The sequence below is a fragment of the Pimephales promelas genome, chromosome 12 (assembly GCF_988280905.1).
Source record: "Pimephales promelas chromosome 12, fPimPro1.hap1.1, whole genome shotgun sequence".
In the NCBI taxonomy this organism is placed as follows: domain Eukaryota; kingdom Metazoa; phylum Chordata; class Actinopteri; order Cypriniformes; family Leuciscidae; genus Pimephales; species Pimephales promelas.
Genome location: NC_142780.1, coordinates 11,997,919 through 12,020,860, shown reverse-complemented (window position 1 = coordinate 12,020,860; position 22,942 = coordinate 11,997,919). Strand labels below are relative to the sequence as shown.

At 37.4% G+C, this 22,942-nt stretch overlaps 1 protein-coding gene across 1 annotated transcript in view; it reads right to left on the bottom strand.

The window, feature by feature from the left end:
- Positions 1-22,942, bottom strand: part of snrka (SNF related kinase a) — a 70,065-nt gene that overhangs the window by 27,966 nt on the left and 19,157 nt on the right. The window contains exon 3 of the mRNA XM_039694491.2: positions 1,334-1,475. Within this exon, the coding sequence (XP_039550425.2) occupies positions 1,334-1,475 (142 nt within the window). The remainder of the gene's footprint in view (positions 1-1,333; positions 1,476-22,942) is intronic.

Below are 22,942 nucleotides of genomic sequence, written 5' to 3'. Positions count from 1 at the left end.
TCAATGGGTATATTTTTTCAAAACGGCTCTGCAGGGGTTAATAAAGGTCTTTTGAAGTAAAATATCCATATTTAAAAAAATTATCGACTAAAAGAACTAGCTTCCGGCAGATGGCCGTACGCAGGTCGACTTGGGAGTACGCCAAAAGAGTAACTTGACGCACAACGTAATGACGAATGCAGTTTGCCCTGCTCTTTAATCACAGATAGATAGGCTTTGATGGACTTCGCAAAAAAAAACAAAAACAAAAAAACAATCCCTAATATAAATCTTGGAAGAGCCAGGGCATTTTTTTTTTTTTTTCATATAACTCTGATTGTATTAGTCTGAAAGAAGAATGATAGTTCTTTTTTGGGTGAACTATCCCTTTAAGGACACATGAGATCTCGTTTTACCTTAGGTCTTTAACCCTGCTAAATAAGGGAAATGTGTGGACATTTTCATATACCCTGTAGAAAAACTCTGTCTGTACAAAAGAAAAGGCATATAAATCTCTTGACACATGTAATTTGGTACTTAGCGCTCATGTCCAGTACATTGAATACCAATATTTGTTATTTTAATTTTTTTTATTATGGACCGAGGTACTGCCTAGTGTCAAGGACACAGCTATTTATGACGTGTGCTATAATAAACAAGTCATACAACTATGTATGTACGTGTGGTGTAGCACTTGCATGTTGCCTTCTAACCTTCTCTAATGCTACTACTACTACTACTATCTAGTCTATGAAAATGGTATAGGTTTAAATATTATTTTATGCCGTCATAACTGTAGGGATAATAGATTATTCCCTCTATTAACTGCGTATGTGCATATTAAGTAGATCTATTGTCATTTATCAGTCCAATCCATTTAATGGCTTGCAACCACAAAAGTCTGCGTTTAGCTTTAAAGCGCATCTTAGACAATGGTATTTTATAAAAATGAAGATCCCCATTACACATTCTAAAAGTATACAATTTGGCCCCACCACTTTTGGAGTAGTGGTGCCACCCTTGAATTAAATTATTAATTGCAATTAGTATGACAAACAATAACTGACAAAACTCATATAATCGTGACAGCTCCACATAAGACCTTTAAAAAAAAAAGTTGATCAAGACAGATATTTGGATTCTGGGAAGGTCCTTCAAAGTCTGTCTGAGGTAGCTTATTAATATGTCAACAATACTGTGTCTGGCTTTCTAGATGATGAACTCATGATGAAATACTTCAAAAAAACATTGCGTCTCAATGGCCTAGGGAAAAAAAAACGTCAACATTTAAGATGAAGGAAATGCCAGAGATGATCCGGCTGGGTCTGATACAGAGGTTAAGGCAGTGACTTACTCTTTGCAGGCGCTGGAGACGTGGGCAGGTACGGTGTATTTGCAGTCCATGATCATAGTGAGGGTCTCGCTGTCGTTGGCCTCCTGGAAGGGGGGCTGACCACACACTAGCATGAAGAGGATGACCCCTAGACTCCAGATATCTAGAGGGAAGAGGGTGAAAATGTCATCAGCCTTTTCAACAGATTGTTTCATTCATTAAAACATTGATGGAAGTCATCAGAGAGCCTTCACTGCCTCAGGAAAGGTAGAATTAAACAAACCAAAGGTAAGGCATACACATTTTTTTGTGTGGATTACACCTTAAACTGGTTCAAGGTAAGCGTGACTGAGTGCATGAGTGCATGTCAAGGTCTACACACCTTCAATGACAAGCAAGAATTTGGCAGTCACATCAGGCACATTTTTTGCTTTCTCATTTATGCTTCTCAAGAAATCAGCTGCTGTTGTTCTTGTTTTTGGTGTGGACCTATTTTCAGCCAACCATAACATTTGGTTACTTTGATTAGTGCGAACGCTGTCATTAAAACATGATTGCATACAAAAGAATGTTGGGGTGGTGATGGCGCAGTGGATAAGACACATGCCTTTGGTGTGAGAGACCTGTGTTCGAATCCACTGTGAGACACCAATGTGTCCCTGAGCAAGACACTTAACCCCTAGTTGCTCCAGAGGCGTGCGACCTCTGACATATTTGTAAGTCGCTTTGGATAAAAGTGTCAGCTAAATGAATAAATGTAGAAACTGTATGACTCTATCTAGGGGGGATAGCATACAAAAGGAAAGGGGTACAACATGATTTTGGTTTCAAACTTAAAGGGATAGTTCACTTTGAAATTAATTTTTTAAATGTTTTAGCTTACCTCAAGGGCATCCAAGATGTAGGTGTCTTTGTTTCCACAGTATTTTCAATTTTGACATTTTTTTCGGTCACCGTTGTTGTCTATCAGTCATATAATGCAGGTTTAGGTGGTCCCACCTCAAAGAGCATACACAGAGAAGTCAAAATTAAACATGATTTAATGACTCGTAAATGTAAGTACACTCTGATGGCCTAACACACGAAACGACACGAACAGTATTTATATAGTTTTTACCTCTTGTTAACAGCTACGTCGAACTGATCTGAATCAAATGTCCAATTGAACCGAACTGAACCGTGAACGTTACGCCGGAAGTGATCTCTACGTCACGCATTGTTTACACGGAGACTTCGGAAGTTTTTCCTTTCACTAAAATATTTAGATATATCGAAATCGTCTTCCATTGCGATTTCCCGTATATTTAAATATGTTTAGTGAAAGTTAAAACTCGAAATCTCCGTGTAAACAATGCGTGACGTAGACGCGCGAGAGATCACTTCCGGCGTAACATTCACGGTTCAGTTCGGTTCAGTTGGACATTTGATTCAGATCAGTTCGACGTAGCTGTTAACAAGAGGTAAAAACTATATAAATACTGTTCGTTTTCTCACACAAACCGCTCGTTTCGTGTCTTAGGCCATCAATGTGTACTTACATTTACGAGTCATTCAATCGTGTTTAATTTGGACTTCTCTGTGCATGCTCTTTGAGGTGGACCCCCTAAACCTCCATTATATGACTGACAAAAACGGTTTGACCGAAAAATGTCAAAATTGAAAATACTGTGGAAACAAAGACACCTACATCTTGGATGCCCTTGAGGTAAGCTAAAACATATCAAAAATTAATTTCAAAGTGAACTATCCCTTTAATTTTACAAACAATATAAAATAAATAGTTCACCGTGAAGTGAAAAACTATCATCACTATCAAAATAGTCAGATGATTTGAATTGAAAAAGTGTGTTTTGAAGAAAAGGGAAACAAACTGAATTCGGTTTCAGAGCCAATCAAATGTACCATGTGTGAACACAATTTTGAATTAGTTCACACTAAAATAAAAATTATGTCATCACTTTCACTCATATAATCTCAAACTGTTCTTTCTTATGTATTATTCTAAAGAAGAACAACTTAAATAAATGGACAGTTTATTTTTGCGAGAACAAGAAAATCTAATCACCACTGGTTACAGTTGGAAAAACATATGCATGTAATTTAGTCAAATAACATCTTGTGAGGTGGCGTAAATTGGACTGACTAGCCTGGCACAGGAATTTCCCTAGATTTTTCCCTGAGTTCCCAGAGTAAAACACACTAGCTTTAAAGGGTTAGCTCACCCAAAAATGAAAATTAAGTCATTAATAACTCACCCCCATGCTGTTCCAACCCCGTAAGACCTTCGTTCATCTTCGGAACACCTTTATATTTTTGATTGAATCTGAGAGCTGGATCAGTCCTACATAGACTGCCTAAGGGACTGGCTCTTGACGGCCCATAAAGTCATTAAAGAAAAGGTTTAAATATTCCATGTGCCTACAGCGGCTCAATTATAAGTTTATCAAGCGACGAGACTACTTTTTGTGCGAAAAAACATAAATAACGACTTTATTTCACTATTCCATTACTTCCTTATGGGCGCATGCGCGAGAACTGAGACGAGGACGTTCTCATTCGACCACTTCTTGTTACCGGCTGCTCACCGCTTAGGAGTTTTACCGCCCCCTACCGTATAAGATGATGTGCTGATATAGCTGGAAGCGCAAAACTTTCTGTTTACAAGCAGAGGAAGATGCGCGCTGTACATACGCTTTTCAATTTGCGTATTTTCCGCACTATAAGGTGCACTTAAAAGCCTTTAATCTTCTCAAAAAACGACAGTGTTCCTTATAATCCGGAGCGCCTTATATATGGATCATCATTTTATACGGTAGGTGGCGGTAAAACTCCTAAGCGGTGAGCAGCCGGTAACAAGAAGTAGACGAATGAGAACGTCCTCGTCTCAGTTCTCGCGCATGCGCCCATAAGGAAGTAATGGAATAGTCGAATAAAGTCGTTATTTGTTTTTTTCACACAAAAAGTAGTCTCGTCGCTTGATAAACTTATAATTGAGCCGCTGTAGGCACATGGAATATTTAAACCTTTTCTTTAATGACTTTATGGGCCGCCAACAGCCAGTCCCTTAGGCAGTCTATGTAGGACTGATCCAGCTCTCAGATTCAATCAAAAATATCTTTATTTGTGTTCCGAAGATGAACGAAGATCTTACGGGGTTGGAACAGCATGGGGGTGAGTCATTAATGACTTAATTTTCATTTTTGGGCGAACTAACCCTTTAAAGGTATGCGAATGTTCATTGATTAAAATGTTTCTGTAATCGTACAGTATTCCATATGCACTTTCCACTCCGGTGGTGAGCAACAGAAAAGAACACAGTTTGGAAGAAGTGGTTGAGCCCATTAGCAGACATTAAATCAATTTAGCAGTGTGGGTGGGCCACAGAATAGGATAAATTGTTTTGTCACAGCCAAAATCTACCACACGAGCCCAGACTGTCAAAACACATGGGGAGTAATTAACAAATGCTACGGAACGTTCAATAACTACCCACTGCATGAGCAGTTTGCCGTGGCATGAAGAATTTAATCTCAAATCAGAAATTCCAAGTACAGCTGTAACTTTAATGAAAGAGAAGTTTAAGCAAAACTTCCATCAGCCCTTCAATCTCAGAGGATGTTGGCACAACTATGGCAGTAGTTCGCACTTCGCAGTGGCAAGAAGCACCACTTTAACAGCCCTATTTATGAAATTGACAACACAGTCAAGAAAACGGAAGAGGCATGATTTCTTGCTCTAGCTTGCACAGATGGCAGGGGTGCATTACTAGGAGGTAATGGGAGATGTTTTATCTAATAATGGCCCCGCGGAGAGCTCCAATCTGCTGCGGAGTGTGCAGAAGTACACCTGAGGCACAGAGCAGACGTGGTTACGCACCGTGCCTGTGACTCCGGACCGTTTCTGTCCCTGCTGGGACTGTTCGGCTGTAATGACCTGTACACCCACAGGCCACAGGTTTTTGCTCTGACCACTGACAGACAGATGGATTAGAAACAAATCTGGCCCAGCAAGAGGTATTTTGTATAGCCAGAGATCCTGAAGTATGTCAAACTATATATCATTCACATGAGGGTAAACACACGGCATGCTCTACTATGAGCAAAGAGGTTAAAGCCCCCCTGTAGTAAATATTTGCTTCCCCTTAAAAATCATCTTTGATCACTAAATTATACATTTAAACGCTTTTTACTTTTAAAACAATTCCTGCCTTAAAGGGATACTCATTTTTAAAAGGGAAATAGACTCATTTTTATCACTCTCCTGGCACTTAAACAGTTGGGTTTTACAGTTTTTCGAATGTATTCAGCCAATTTTTATGATATTTAGAAGAATATCAGTAACTAGACAGTTTCTGGTCTCAATGACTTCCATAGTATATTTTTTTTCCTACTATGGAAGTCAATGAGACCAGAAACTGTCTGGTTACTGATATTCTTCTAAATATCAGGAAATCGGCTGAATGGATTTGAAAACTGTAAAACTCAACTGTTTAACTCTGGGGGAGTGGTAAAATGAGCCTATTTCCAAAAAAAAAGTGGAGTATCCCTTTAAAATAGCCTGAATGTAAGTCTACAACCTAGCTTCATTATATACCTGGTTCTATGAATATGCAAATGAGCCCTGCCTCCACTCACTCATACCAGCTCAGAGATCCAATCGTTGACAATGTCATTGACCCGAAACCCGATTGGTTACAAGGTAGTTAGGGCCTTTAAACAAAGGGCTGACTGACTAATGTGTATTCCTCATGCACTGGATCTATGAAATATTTTAAATATCCAATATAAATGCAATTCATAAACATAATGGTTTGAATGTGCTTCTATTTTTTTATTCTGAATTAAACTATCATCCAAAGAGTAATTTGCAATATTTTGTTACTGAAATATATCCCCTTAAGTGGAGCGACATGAGGCGTAAGTAATTAAATGACATAATTAATTCATTAATTAATGCTTTTAATAATTATTTAATTTGATTGTTAATGAGATTTAAATAAACAGATTTAAATGTCAATTAATTTGTAACTTGTGATTCATCAATATTATTATTATTATTGTTATGTTTAACTACATTTTAAACATGAATTAAGGATTTAAATTAGAGCCCGACCGATAAAGGATTTTGAAGGCCGATACCGATACAAATATTTGTTGGTTTTAAAATCCGATATTCCGATATATCGGCCGATATTTTTTATTTATTATTTGTTTTTTCAGAAATGCGCAGCAAAACATTAACAGATTTCCCTAACATTATTTGTAGTTATGAGTTTTAACTAAAATAATATGATAATGCATTTTAAAAAGAAACTTGTTTCTTTTATTGTCACAACAGAACAGACTGATGATAGTGGCATTAGCTAGCTTTGTGGTTAGCTAGTCTATGATAAGCCATAATTTAGCAATGGATAACATCATACTGCAAATTGTAAAACATTTTCAATATAGAGATGATACGTCTCATTGCTATAACTGTCACGTGCTATTAATTAAAGAAATACTTCAGTCACATTGTCAAAAGTTAAAAGGATAGTCAGTCAACTACACTGTAACAACGTAACGTAATTATTACTACCTAATTCTGCTTCACTCTCGGCTTATTTAACAGCAGCAAAACTGGATATGATAGTCACAAATTTTGTCATGCTTATTTGAGTTAAGAGAACTGATGGGGATGTTCTTTAAATTGTTATTCAAGCAATGTATGTATCGTGACCAAGTCAATGAGTGTTGCCAACAGGGACGGTGTAGAGTGCCCTCTGATGGACAAACTATACAACTCCAACACTCATGACATGGTTGAAGCGCGTTTTTATTTTATTTTTGAAATATTCATTTATCGGCCATTATAACTGCTGATACCGATTGTTTGGAAAATGTCTAAATGCCGATAAATCGGTCTGGCTCTAATTTAAATATGTATATTTATTTGTCAATTCGTTTTTTATTAAAGAGCCCCTATCATAGCATTTGAAATGTTCCTATTTTTGTTTTAGGAGTTCCCAAAAACAGTTTAACGTGCATGCAAGGATAAAAAACACTTTATTTGTCTTATAATATGCATTTATTTTTAATTGATTTGCTCAACGACTCCCAAATGATTCGTTCGACGATTAATTTTCCCAAACACCTCCTTTGAATGACGCGAATCTGTGGCGATTGGACAAATGACCCAGTCAGTTGTTATTGGTAAACCGTAGGCAGAGACTGTCGGCAACGGAACGCCCATAACCAGGATTATAGCTTGTCAAGCGTTGAAAATTGTATATAGTGTTTGAACAAACGTGTCAGAAAAAGTTCACGTTCCACACGGTCCCTTACTCGCGTCTCCGTCAAGAGCAAGCTTTCCCGGCGAAACTCACATTGCGGTGGCTTTTGAAGGGCAGGGCTTATTATAGAGCGAAGACATATTTGGCTAAGTCGTTTAGGAGGTAATTGCCATTTGTGAATATCAAAAACAAAACTAACTTTATCCCGCTTAGAAGCTGCGCGGAGTGTACACAACACACACAACACAATATAACTATATTGTGCATGCTACAGAAAACATAACAGCAAACATTATTAATATTACTTACAGATTGTGATTCGGAGGAGGAAGAACCTGATCCATATAGACTGAATACTGAGCCCTCCTTCAGGAACAACCGGCTTGCGAATCCACATTTGAATTCATTTAGGTTTTTGAATTTGAATGATTTGTCATTAAAATGATGAGAACACAAGGTCCGGGCTATACTGTTGTGGTATCGTTGCAAATATGAACTCTGACCACTGATTCTTCACATGCTCGTCCCTGGGCAATGAAAACAAGTGGTTGAACCGTCTTTGCAATGCAGAACACAGCGTCTTCTCGACATAATGCGATTCAGCTGAAGTATTTAAATGTGTTCTAGACGTCACTTCAAGTTTACACTTCCGTATGCGCGCGCAGTTGTTGGGAGCGGCCAATGACCTCTCTACGTCACGATGTAACAGCTACTGACTCGTTTCAAAAACAATTCATTTCATAGACTCAGAGTCGACTCTCACTTTTGAAAGACAATAACTTTATATACGGTGCACTTATAAATCTTTGCGTTTATTTTTAAGTGGCACTCCATATGTGATGAAAAAATAATCCAAAATGTCAGGCTGTGCATCTCCATCTCCATGATTAACTCCATCTAATTAAACGTGCTGGAAAAAGTAGACGTGTATCCTGTGAAAGCACCTTTATTCACTTCGTGGCTTCTATTATTTCAGCACACTATTACAACAATCATAATCAGATTATTGATAGATCATGCCTTTGCCAATTCGTTAGAGAAATTAAATTGCAACAAAAGGCGAAAACAAACAAAGACACTGAGACTCTCATGATCGAGATACTGGAATCATAACAATACGAAGTCATTCAAAGACACAATCTCAGATATTCACAGCTCGTTGGCACATCAAAGCTAAATAAATCAAACAAGTCGTTTCACCGTCTGCGTATTTCAAATATAAATGCATTTGGTGACGGGGCAATGCCTCCAACACACTCTCCCCAGCTCTAGACAAAGGCTAATGGGTTGTGGCCAAACATTTAGTGTACAAGTCCATCTGTGGCACTCTGTCTGTCAGCTGTGGATGAACTTCAAATGTAGTTCCCTTATAAAGAAACAATGGCACAGTCTGTGAAGTCTGCATTAGAACTGTAGCAAGTCTTGAACAGATGCCAACACCACTGCGCCCCGTGATGTCTGGAGTGCTTTTCTTTGTGTCAAGCCGTCAGATGCAGCTCTATTCACGGTTCGTTGTTGTCACAGCGCACTGGGTGACAGCGCCCTGAGTCAAGTCACCTTTATTTATATAGCGGTACAATACAGATTATTCCAAAGCAGCCTTACAGTGATTAACATTATTTAAAAAGACTTTGTTAAAGCGTTATAAGCCATAGGCCAAACCAACCCAACCAGCTACAAGGCAAATTAGGGATGCACCGATCCACATTTTTTCACTTCCGATCCGATCCCGATACCCGACTTTGGATATCGGCCGATACCGATACTTTTCCGATACCAGAGCTGGGTTTGCTTTAATATTATTTATCATTATTGTTGATTTTATATGATGTTGAAATAAACTCCTCTCTACAGGCAATGATGATACGTGCGTATGTATGTCAGTATATATATTAAACAATAGATAGACAATTAAACAAATATGCACATTATACAGGCCTACACACTGCTTTAATTTCAGGAAGGTCTACTAACATTATTCAGGTATGGTCTAAAAAGAATTATAATAAAGTAATCAAAAGTAAAATAGCACTGCAAAGCTTACCATAGATATATTTATACTTATTAGAGCTGAAGTTATTCATTCAAGAGCTGTGAGTGATTTTCTCTTTGCCTTTTGTTGTTTGACTCTCAGTAATGTCGCAATCGTCACATTTATACTGCTGCCCCTTTAAGAACGAGTTCAGATTTCATATCTACTGATGCACCATATTTTCTCCCAACTACTTCCATAACTACGTTCATTTTAGACATAAACGGTTTAAGTGTTAATCTCCAAGCCGGTCGGTTTGACATTTTTCTTGTGCAGGCTACATTTGATCGTTTAGACGCGCATATGAAGCCCAGATTATAATTTGCTTGTCTTGTTGCAGTCTGTTTCGGAGCGCGCGCGCATTGGGAACAGCATTTCTTGCGCAAATTTTGTGCTTTTAATAGCTCTCTTTATTATTAAAAGTGTCCCGCAATTTAGCAACAGCAGAGCCTGCATTTTACAACAATCACAGATCGTGCTGATTCTGTCTTAAAGTTTTAGTATTAAGGAGAAATGACAGCGCACCGCCGCGATGGGAAGAAAGTTGGCTAGACAGAATGCGGCTATTGTTTTTAATGTTTTTTTTACCTCAATATATTCTTTAATCTTTGGAAATCAGACTAATATCATAGCCTAGATATAACCAGGCTACGTTTCCTCTGTCGTCACTCATTAAAGGCACTCTATGCAAGATCTGTACCTTAATATAACAGCTTCAAAGTCGTTTTGGTGGTTAACAAAGTCTTAGTAGGGCGAATCATCCTGGTAGGAAAGCTTGGGGGGGACGCCGCCGGAAAAACCAGCCATGCAAGTTTGAGAGTGGCGCCCCTGACACAGCGCGTGAGAATCACGAAATGGTTTACGGCAACGACGTCACACGCATCAACGCTACTTTCGAAACAGGGAAAGAGAATCGGACCGTGCTAGAAACCGGACAAGAGTCCACTCGGTCGGGCTTTCACTCGTTGGCGCGAGCTTAAAAGCTGCACTAGATTGTAACTGCGATGCTGACCTGGCGATCTTGTTGATGGACTTGTAAGTAAATCTCTTATTTATAAACTTGTTTGTATTTGTATACTAGTTGTTTCTATATTGTATGTTGCTGCACTGGCTTGTGGTATGTAATTTTTTACGGTGCTGTTCATTCATTCATTGTTGATAATAAGACCAGTTCAATAATTCTCACATGTCTATAGCTTTCGATTACCAGAGCTTTAAGCAGACTTCCTAAAAACAGTCGTTTCTCTTAGTCTTGTTGTTTTTTTCGTTATGTTTTATTGCCGAGCTTGCCACAAGAGCTAGTTTGCCAGCTGAACTCAGGTGTTGTGATGTGTATTTATCACGTATCTTTAGTCCTGTGTCTGGTTCGGATTTCTTATGACGTGTGTAAGTTACTGTTATATCAAGTTTATCTGACTAACAGTACACTTCCCGACTGTAACTTCAAATTGTGTTGATTATGAATCAATCAAATCTTGACGCTGTTGATGTTGATTCTTGCGATTACCATGAGGACATAGTCAATATCTCACATAATTATTAGGACATGTAAGCCTAGAGGTTGTAAATAATTGAACACAATTTGCTATTATGATAAATTGTAATCATGTCTAAATCATAACGTCCAATGTTATGAAATAATGCGACGTACATTTAACTTGATTGATGTCATCTGACATTTTGTAATTTTAACATTACAATCAAAAAACATGAATGAAATTATACAGTAGCCTATACACTATAGGCTAATTACTTCTGATTTTGCAGAAATCATGTAAAAACGCTATAAGCCAGCAAACGCGATAGGCAACTTTATTATTAAAAAGCAGTCTAGCACTTGACAGTATATGCAGTAACAGGGGAATAACGGTTATTTACGACAGTGCAAGTACACCACAGCGGCTCTAGAGGTCACTGTTTTACAAAAAAACCAGAGAGTGCATAGTGTGCCTTTAAGCAGGGCTGTCGTGTTGTGCGTGCTGTGGGACTGCGTGAGAGATCTCTCTCTTTCTCTTCTGGACTGCGAATTGCAAACATGCATCACAGACAAATAGTTTAATTAATACGGCTTTGCAAACATTGCATTTTGCGGTCTTGCTCTGCTGCGGTGTTTCCAGTGTGAAGTATTTCCACACAGCGAACATGTTGGTAGCTCAATCCTATCCTGCTAGCTGGCTGCAAACTGCGGAATGGATTTCCTGAGTGGGGGTCTGTGTGTCTCATTGAGCCCTATTTTTTACAGTCTATGATTGAGCTGCACCTCCGTTCAGAATATCCATTCCACAGTTTGCAGCCAGCTAGCAGACTAGCAGGCCCGGGGAATCCCTTTTGCAGTCATTTCAGCAGACAACGTTAAAGCGCAGACATGGATCATAAATATCGGATTTCTCCGCAGGTTGGATCGGAAAAATCCGATACGTGAATTACGCTGGTATCGGTCCCGATACCGATACTGGATCGGATCGGCCCCATCCCTAAGGCAAATCATAACATAAACTTTTATTTGAAGCAAAAGACTATTTGAAAGTCATACAAAGTTGCCATTGGCTTGCTTAGTTGGGGACACTTAATATTCAACAATATTATTGATCTACCTGTATTGACACCATTATATGAGAACTGAACTGAGCTGGACGATGACATCACTATTTTTTCTCTACTGTTTTCTCCAGAGTGTAGAAATGTATGTGTATATATATACTGTAATATATATATATAGCCTAACTTAACTAAATTGCTAACTTTCTTTACAACAAAAATGAACAATCTGCATTGTAAAAAGTGCTATGTAAAAAAAAAGTTGACGACTTACAGGACTGATAGAAAGAAAAACAATCCCATGAAGCATTGCAAACAGCAAAATGAATGATGAACGATGGAGAAATATAAAACTAAAAATTTACAAATGTTGATTATTTAAAATAAAACAATATATATTAGCCTAAGTGTGTTATATTTAAGTATTTTGAGAGCAAGTTTTGCTTATTTCGATTCTCTCATTGGTGGAATTTTTTTGTACAGCATCATGGGTTACATAGTTTTACACCACGAATTCAGCTGTTAAACACAATTTTTTTTTTTTTAAACTAAGTTGAAATAATGCAGGCTAACGGCTTAAACAGAAGCAAATAGCCTCCCATCGATTAACAACCTCAACAGAAGCAAAGAGCCTACCATCGATTAACAACCTCATTGCTCACAGTAGGGATGTCTTCAAAGGCTGTAAGTTATTGTTAGAAACCGATTTCCCTATGGAGAAACTGAATGGAGGTGTCAGTGCAGTCAAGTCAATAACATTACAGAATATTAAGTGTCCCCAACTGTGTCCCTGACAGTGGCAAAGATCTCCAGAAATCTCACAAGAACTTCATCAGAGACGGAATGAAGAAAAACAACCTGGGGAGAAACCCAGCTCAGTCGGGGGTCCAGTTCTCCTCCGGCCAGACGAACCGAAATGGAGTTATTTCCGGGCTGCATCACAATTCATATTGTGGATTAATATCCTCCTGAATATTTCAACCAGTTCCTTCTGCTTGAAAATTGGGAAAAATTATGCCAGCATTTGGTGTTTCTACTAAGTCATTATGCAAAACCTGGGCTATTTTAACCTCAGGGCTGGACACTACTCAAGCCTGGAGGCATCTTAAGACTATTACACAACCTTGGCACTGGAAACGCCTGCACTAAAGATAAAATATTTACATAATAATCTAATCCAAGTTCAATTGGCTAGCATGACGAGCACATACACAGTCCAGCTCTAACTAAATCTCAAATGATATGTTTAAGCCTCACAGAACACCTAAAATAACCTGAAGTAATCAAGTCAAGTAGATTCAAAAATCTAAAAAAGACGCATTTAAAATGACATGACAAACACTTAAATGTCACTCCAGTAATCAATCACACCAGCATTCTTACAAAATCCTGAATCTGTGTGAAAGCACAAGCCCATATCCCTTCATGTCTCCAACAGTCTGCAGATGCTGCTCTCCCGGCGGCTCCATACATGCATAATGTGAGTGAAAAATCAGCATGTTAGACCTCTGGGGTTTGCCATAAACTAGAGCGCTCTACAATTCAGAAGAAAAAAAGCTCACATGGAAAACTGCCGTGTTTAATTGTTCAAAAGACTAGTAATGTGCACTAAAAAAGCAAATAGTGTCAATTTTGATATCATGCCGACTTTAAAGCAGAAGATCCAGCTCAGAACTTGTGCTATGACAGGGATGACAGTCATGCTTCTCTTGTTGAATCCAACAGGTTACCTGTTATTATATAACACAGGTGCAACAGTCTTAAAGGGATACTCCACTTTTTTTATAACTCCCCCAGAGTTAAACAGTCGAGTTTTACCGTTTTCGAATGTATTCAGTATATTTAGTATATATAATATAGTATATTTTTTTCCTACTATGGAAGTCAATGAGACAAGAATCTGTATGGTTACTGATATTCTTCTAACTATCAGAAAATCGTCTGAATGGATTCGAAAACGGTAAAACTCAACTGTTAAAATGAGCCTATTTCCAAAAAAAGTGAAGTATCCCTTTAAAGTGGATGGTGTGACTTTAGGACATTATATATATATTGTTTTGGCATGCATATATATATATATATATATATATATATATATATATATATATTCCAAAACAATGCCAATGCTGTTAAAGTCATTACAGTGTTCTGAATATTATATAATATAATATAATATACAATCTTGATATTTTTTTCATATATTTAAAAATAATCTGTATGGTTTAAAATTGCATTTGTAATTTTGCTGCAAAAATGTCAAATTTATGTTTCTTGCAAGTAAAAGAAGAAAATATATTTACAATATAATTTATGTTGGAAAAACAACAATTTTTTGTAATTATTGTTATCAGGAATGTACATTGTGGTGTTTTGTGTTACATTTTGTCATTTTAGTTGAAGGCACTATCTTTTTTTTGTTCAAAATGAACATCATTAACACAATGTGTAAATACATCAGGGAAATACCGTGTCTATTAATGGGTAAAGCTACAGTAATGTCTTCAGCTAGTCATCTTGAGATCCTTTCCAGCTAAACTGGTTATATCTCTAAAGCCTAGTATGGTGAATGTTTTATTAGACGTGAGATAACCACATTCATCCGTAGTCACGCAGAGCCAAAGCACAACCAAAACAATGTTCTTCTGCAGAATGCACGCAGTTTCGTTTCACCCGCTAAAGACTCAGAAGTTACACATTTTACCTTTAATGTTCATTGCATTATTTTAATGCCGCGTGTTACCCTGATGGTGTTTTGACTTTTGTGAATAATTAGTAAATGATTACCTTGTTTTATGGACCGGCCACTTACGATGAACTCTGATTCATCATGTGGCTGTGTATTTCACATTGTAACCATATTTATGGAAACCACTGCTGCCATTTTGTTACCGTAAATTTAATAGGATATTTTACAGTGTATGCCCATAGTCTGTAGCATCATGTTTTATTATCTGCCCGTCGAAAACCATAGAAAAGTATTGTCACAACACAATAAATCACACAATTAGAGGTATCAAACATTTTCATAATAAAATACGGTGTTTTTGTTCAAATCTCTGACCATAAGTAATCGTAATACATAATCTGCAGAAATGTTTTACAGAAAGAATGAGAGTTTCAAACACACTGGTGCTTTTACAACTACATAAGACTCAATGGCCAACTGGCTTTCAAAAGTCATTAAATGAAAGTAAATTTATCTAGAATCCATCAAGCTAAACAAAAATGGTAAAAAGTATCTTCAACAAACTTTTGGTTAAATGTAAGTTACCTATGCTTTTATAATTCTAAATTCATAATTCTTTTTTTTTTGACATATACAATATCTCAGGGTGTTTGGACACTTACACAACTTATAAAAACAAATGAAAGTAATTTAATTCAAATATAAAAGCATTTGGTATTTAATTTTAAGGATCTGTTAGAACGCCGACAAGGATGCCACGTGACATTGAACTGAAAACAACAAGACCTTTGTTTTGCTAAATATGTAACACCCACAACCAAACCCATCCAATGCTCTAATAACATTGTGGGACTGCTGACCTGAACACAAGGGGACCAAAACAATAAGGACTATTTAAGTTTCAGAGCAGGACTCAGGGGTTTTTTTTTTGTACGTCTCTGTGGCATCTGTGCTCCAACTGATGCTCCAGCAGGAACTGAAAGTGACAGATTTCTAGCACATCCTTGTTTGAGGGCAGTGGGTTCATGAGGAAGAGGAAAGCTTTGCCTTCATTTGTCCCGTCACCTCTGACAACTGTACGCACTCCTCCAGTGTGTTTACACAAAATAAAGAGTCCTATTGAATCAAAGGTCACATATTGGAAAGAATCACTGTCTAAGGAGAAAATAGTGTGTGTGACTGCACAAGGAAGTTGCGTGCAAAAACATTACACACACAAAAAACACAAAGTGCCCAATCACTGCACATAGACACCTGTGACAACAGAGAATACCAACTGGGGAAGGGCGGACGATTTTATTTTTAGACATTAATAATGTTCTCAGCTCACGCAACTAGACACCAGCTGATGTCGCTTGATATTAACCGAGTCCTCAGAGTTAAAAACACAACAAAAAACAGATGAACCGAAATATTTAATCTGTTAAAAGCACCAGGGAATGCAATCAAACCAAGGCAATGTTATCTAGGTGGCGAATACAATATACAAGCAGTTGTTCAAATTGAGAGAACGATTTAATAATTTTACAAAAGCAAATACCATTATTATTATTTATTTATATTTTTCAAATAATGTGCATTTATGAACAGATGTTGATTTATGGCAATTTCTAGGTAGTGTTCTTAAACTTAAAGCTGCAGTCCATAGCTTCAAACGGAGATGGTGACAAAGAGGAAAAACTGCAGACTACAACTTTAATAAATGAATGGATGCAAGTTGTTTTAAAGAAAAATATACAAGATCTACACAAAAATGTTGTATAATAGTTATTTATTAATTAATATAAAATATTCTTATTTTTAATATTCTTATTCTTTCAAATAAAATAATTGTTTATATTATTCCTGCTACTAATACTATAATATATATATATATATATTTGTTCCTAATTATATTATTTATAAATTAATAAATAACATATAATATGTATATATATATATATATATATATGTATATATAAATTATTTATGTATGTATGTATATATATATATATATATATATATATATATATATATATACACATACATAAATAATTTATATATATATATATATATATATATATATATTACATTACAAGTAACAGGCTTGTTTTGCTTTTTTTTTACTAATAAAAATATGTATTTTTTTCTGAAACATAATACTAATTAAATAATCACAGTGAGTAAAATATCGGTTACATTTTTGGAATTTGCTACGGATTAATATTATAGAATTCATTTGTTTACGTGCGCGTGTTTGTGTGTTGTCTGGGTAAGTAGCCTGACTGGGCCTAGCAACAAAACAAATGATTGTTGAGCGCTAAAAGAGTGAAACGCATCAGTAGCCCTGCACCTGGAGTCATGTTCTTGTGTACTTGTGTCAGGTCTGATGAGTGATCTGAAGAGGCGGGGGGGGGGGGCACACGTCTCCTGAAAACCTCGCATGTCCCGGACACACCTGGATCAACAGCGGAGGCAGGTGTTACCATAGCAACCACTGAACCTCTGGGTGGATTTCACATTGCACACTTGTATCAGGCATAATCTCCAAAAGTCGCCACTGCTAACATAGTTCCTCCATTTCCTTTAATAGCCTGCACCATCCATCTCATGGTACATCCATATTCTGCTCCCTCCCTTTCCAATCCAGAGAAGAAAGAGACGCAAGAGGAGGGTATAGGTCCCCTGGTTGTGGTGCCAGTGCAGCAGAAGTGACGGGACCCGTGTAAGCATGCAGGCAGCATATGTGCCTCGCTGGTGCTTTAATTAGTGATTGCGGTTTAGCCACTTGGCAACTTTCTCTGGTGAGCTCAGCGCACAGTAACGATCTTCAGAGCGGCTCAGAGAACAGCAGTGGGGTGCTCCGACAGAAAGAACGCATCATTTTCTCAAACACAGGCATAGAGTCCTTCACTTAAACTAGCCAATCCAAATCCTGATGTAGGCCTATACCTCGCCACACAGGGCTAGTCAGAGAAGTCCTGGAGACACCAGTCTGTGCTAAAGGTTAGTTAAAGCAAGGATGGATCTTTTTTTCTATTTTTATACACCCTTTACTTTTCAAAAGTTTGGGGTCTGTAAGATAAAACAACAACAACAACACACACTTAAAGCCACAATATGTATTTTTTCTGAAGTGTACCCTTATAATCTTTAATCAAATACATAACCCTACCCTCCCCCATCGAAACGACCTCTCTTCTATTTCGGTCACGTGGAATGGCGAAAGGGTGCGGCCAGATCTGATGAGGGTGTGGCTATCGGTGCTCCGCCATTCAGAGAATCGCATTCAAATATGCCTCCATTTTGTTTGCAACACCCAACCTCCAACGATCCAATCAATTCCCGAAAGACGAAATCAAGCCCTGCCCTACATTTTTTTCTAGTTTCAGAAGCCGTTTCACTCGAATATATGTCACAACAAGGAAAAAATTACAATCTCAACTTCCGTTTGACACCGACTTTAATGCCTACCTAGTGCAAGGGGTTTCAACAATATGCTGATTGAGGACTGTTGGGGAGACTGAGCCATTTGCACCTCAATGACAGGTCTGTGGCATTTGCTTCACAGGACATATGCTTTCAACTACATACTGTTTATTAACTAGAGTGTTATAATGTGTAATTATGTCATGTTTGGTCTCATCTGACAGTTTATACACTAAAAATGAATGTTGGTGAACTTAATAGACATTAAGGGCCCTTTCACACCTACCTTGTTTGGTCTGAACTTTCGCACTTTTCAGTTTGGTCCGAATTAAAATTACAGGTGTGAAACCTACCCCGGACTACGGTTCGGACCAAACAGATGAAATTTGGTCCGACGAAAAGAGGTAGTCTCGGTCCGGATCAAACTGAACAAAGGTTTGGTTCATTTCTGGTGTGAAAGAATCTCTGCATGGTTCGGACTTTCAGACCTTTTACAGAAAGTTCTGGTGCTTCCAGCATAGCCGAAAAAACAGAGGTGGCAGGAAATATAAGCCGTGGTAGCACACGGGGAGGTTTTTAATTGAAGTATGGTCTGATGACATAAGAAATCAACTTGCAGTCTTCTCCTCCTTTCCTGGAGGCGACGATAAAATGTTCGCATGACGAGGACGTTCATTTGACGAATTTGAACTAGCCTTGTGTATAGTTGGTGCTGCAAGTAATCATGCTATAAAAATAACAATATAGTTGCAATGATATGCGTCTGTTCGTTCATGTTGTCAAAGTTACCTGGCGAATTGACAACACGCTGAAGTCAGACGCACGTCCATTTACTAAACCAATCAATGTCAAGATGCGTCCTGTCGTCATCATCTATGTGGGCTGCAAGTACGTCATGTAAAGTTCTTTAGTGCGCTTGCATAATTGCAGTGTGAAACCAACCCTAAACTTTCTGAAAGTATAAAATGTATCTCAACGTGTACTTTGGTTCGGACCTTGATGTGGACTTTCAGGTGTGAAAACGCCCTAAGTATCCTAATGTACAATCTAGGAACGATTGGTTAAACTATCCTTCAAAAATCATTCTGTTACGAGCATTTATATTTTAGAATTGTCAGGATGGTTTTCGTTGGAAATTGTTTAAATGCGGGTGTTTGTGACATCATGATTTTTGATCGCGGACGAAACATAAAGAAATATCGTAGTATTGTGCTAGAGTGTATTCTATCAGTTGCAGTTCTGGTGCCTCCATCCCAACATATACTGTAAAGGGTGAGTTACACTCACGGGACACAAAAGTCCATTATTTGCATGTGCTTTAAAGCCTTGCTGGTTAAACATTTCATTTGCTTGCTGATGTGCCATTTTAACATGCGCTTTTCTCAAAGCATGCACACACTAAAAGCCTGTCAAAAAGCCTGTGAATACCAAACTTAGTTGTCTTTCGAGTCTTTCTGAACCAAACACACACTTGATTATATGAGCTGTCAGCTGGCCTCTGGGTTTTCTGACAAAACTGTGGGAAATCATTCCTTTTTTTTTTTTTCTGAACATTTTTGAGTGACACTTTGCTGGGTCTAGGCGAACATCAACAGCAAAAGCCAAAACAATTACCCACTGACCTGTCTATCCAATCTTTACTTTTGCCAGTTTCATTCTATAGGGATGTTCGCCAGCATCATATGTGGCGCGAACTGGTTGGCAGAAAGAACCAAAACATACGCAGCAGCAGTCTATGTGTTCTGTCAAAAGCTAAAAGGAGATATAAGGTAAAGCTTTTATATAACCAGGGTTCATGTTCTATGCCTGATCCATATCGATTGAGTGAGAATTGGAGCAAAAGCCATAACACATGGCCACATTTGACATTCGGCGACATCTACCTGTATATCATCGACACGCCATCTATGTTTATCAGAGAGTCAATGAAGGCGTACAACTCTTTAGATGCCTATAAGTCATAATTACGAATATTACTTGTGTTAACTGGATAACTAGTAAATTTGTTACAAATAGAGTAAAATTGAGGTGTAATTTGTCCATGGGCTATATTTTGAATCAAAATTATCTTACCTCTGATGTATAACATTGGTCAACATATACGTAAAAATGTATCGAAGAAAATACAATAATTTGCCCTTAATCTATAAGGGTGTGTACACAGATGATACACTGACTGTACAATACCCAATCTTTGGGTTAAATTATGACTTTATAATACTGTGCCGCAAATGGCCATTACTTTTCTGCCAACCAGAGCACATGTAACCGCGTCGTGACGTCACGGGCGAAGATCCCTATTGGTTAGAGATGTCTTGATACCAACTGAATCCATAATAATAGCAATGAAATTGTCTCTCTGGATATCTCTATTATTATAAACAAGTTAAAACAATGGCACAGTTTTTCTAGTCATTATAGCAAACAGTCAGTAATGAAGAAATATATTATATTTCTTCTGTCAATATTGTTGCTTTATTAATATTAATGACATAATAGACAGTGGCAGGTCTATTAGCCTAATGTAGTGCCAAGGCTTAATGCATTGATCCATTTGACTGTTGACCATTTATATTAATATATCACCAAGATGGGAATTTACACATACCATAAGCCACGCACAGTCTCCATAAGCTGATTGTTGGAATACAGTCACCAGTCTGTCAGACAACAGTACAACTGAAAAAATCTTTTTCCGAGTCATTTGGTTCATTCAACGAATGATTTAAGTGCATTATATTGAGAAAAATGCTGGAATGTTTTCATCAAAAAACTTAATTTCTTTTCGACTGAAGAAAGAAAGACATGGACATCTTAGGTGACATGGGTGTGAGTAAATTAAGTGAACTACTCCTTTAAGCTGAACAATGACAATATTTGTATATGCCAACTGTGATTTAAAAAAAAAATCTCTGCGTGAGCTTGCTTCAAAACTGCTTTCCTGACAGGGATCAATAAATAAACACTACTACTACTGTACAGCCGAAATGAACTCCATTTGCATCATTAAATCATTCTGATGTTATCACTGTAAAGTGGCTTTGAAACAATCTGTATGGCGCTCTATAAATAAAGATGACTTGACGTGAATTTTGTATTATTCTATTAAAAACTATTTTTAATTAACTATTTAGAGTGAAGATCTAAGTGGGGAGTTCAGATCAGCTATTGTTTTTACTGTTAAAGACCTGTGAAACGTTTTATGGAGGAGGCTAATGTTGTACAATACCCCTAGGCTCACAGCTAGAATTAATTTTATTAATACCTGTATATATGCACATTGTCCAATATACATCTTTTTTTAAAAACGGTATCAAACCATGAGTATTCGAGTAAAAGGCATTGCTGTGACAAATAGCCGATTAGGAGAAATTACTGAATCTATATTGACCTGACAATGCAGTGTTGTTTTACATTCGTTAGCCATTCACTTTTTGAATCTGAATATAACTGTTATTTAATTTGTATATTTGTTCTATTGCTTGTGATTTGTTTATTTGTTCTTATTTCATTACAGTTTACTTGTGTCATATTTGAGATTAAAAAAATGTAACCATAGAAAAAATCCTTAGCATTGAGCCCTAAAAGCATTAACCAATAATGCAATGACTAAAGTGTATACGCCATTACATGATGCTCTGATAAGAGTTCAATTCAGATCATTTATAGCAGGCGTGAAACGCTCTAGGAGGTGAACCTGAGCTGAGCTGAGGGACTCAAAGCTGAGAACATTCACACACAAGCTGCGTGTGTGTGCGCGTGTTTGCCTTTGGTGATGTTTCAGATGACTGAATGGCCAGGGTTCTAGATGAATGAGGCTACATGCACACAAAGCCACTAGAAGGTGTTCAGATGTGACTTTTTGAATGTGCAAAATGGAGACATTTGCTTTATCTGGCTGGACGAGGAGTACAAATGCTGATCCACCATTTTTTAAATGCAGGAATTTGCAGTTTACATTAATATCTAGTCGCTTAGTCTTTTTGACCAATCTTGATATTGAAAGCAGAATAATTCAGGAATGTTATGTTCAAAACAAACCAAAATTCTACTGTTATAGTGCCAATAAACCAACCAACCACAATCAAGATTGAATTTTACAGACTTCAGTGTTCATGGTCCTGGAATTCAGTTTGTGTTTCCGGTGTTTGGATTATCATACAACAAATCGAACAAACGTCAACACTCCAGAGCCTAAGAAAAACATGGAAAATTTGAGCTTTGCTATAAATAATAAATATTTAAGATTGTGTTGATGCAAAGAAGCTTCTAGTTTGCCATAACATGATGAAGACATTGATTTAATTAACGAAATAATGACACAATTTTCCATGTGCTGCTTGTTACAAATACTTTTGTGATCTCAACATACTTTTTCTGCCACGATGCATTGCAGTAGCACAGTCCTATAAGACTATAGGATGTCATATAGCCCATAACACGCTCTCACGTGTTTATTTTTGAACATTTTGGTAGGAGTTTGTGGTTTCAACAACCAGACGCATTGACACGTCCAGTTTCATCTGGAACGCATCTCAGACCACCTTCTGAAGTGGTTTGATTGATCGGATTTAAATCCTGAAAGCATTTCAGAAGGCATTTATACCTGGTCTTTTCACGACTGGATAGCTATTGGATCAGAGAAAACGCATGAAGTAGCCAGGTGTAAACAGCCCATAGTCTGTGCCTGAGGCT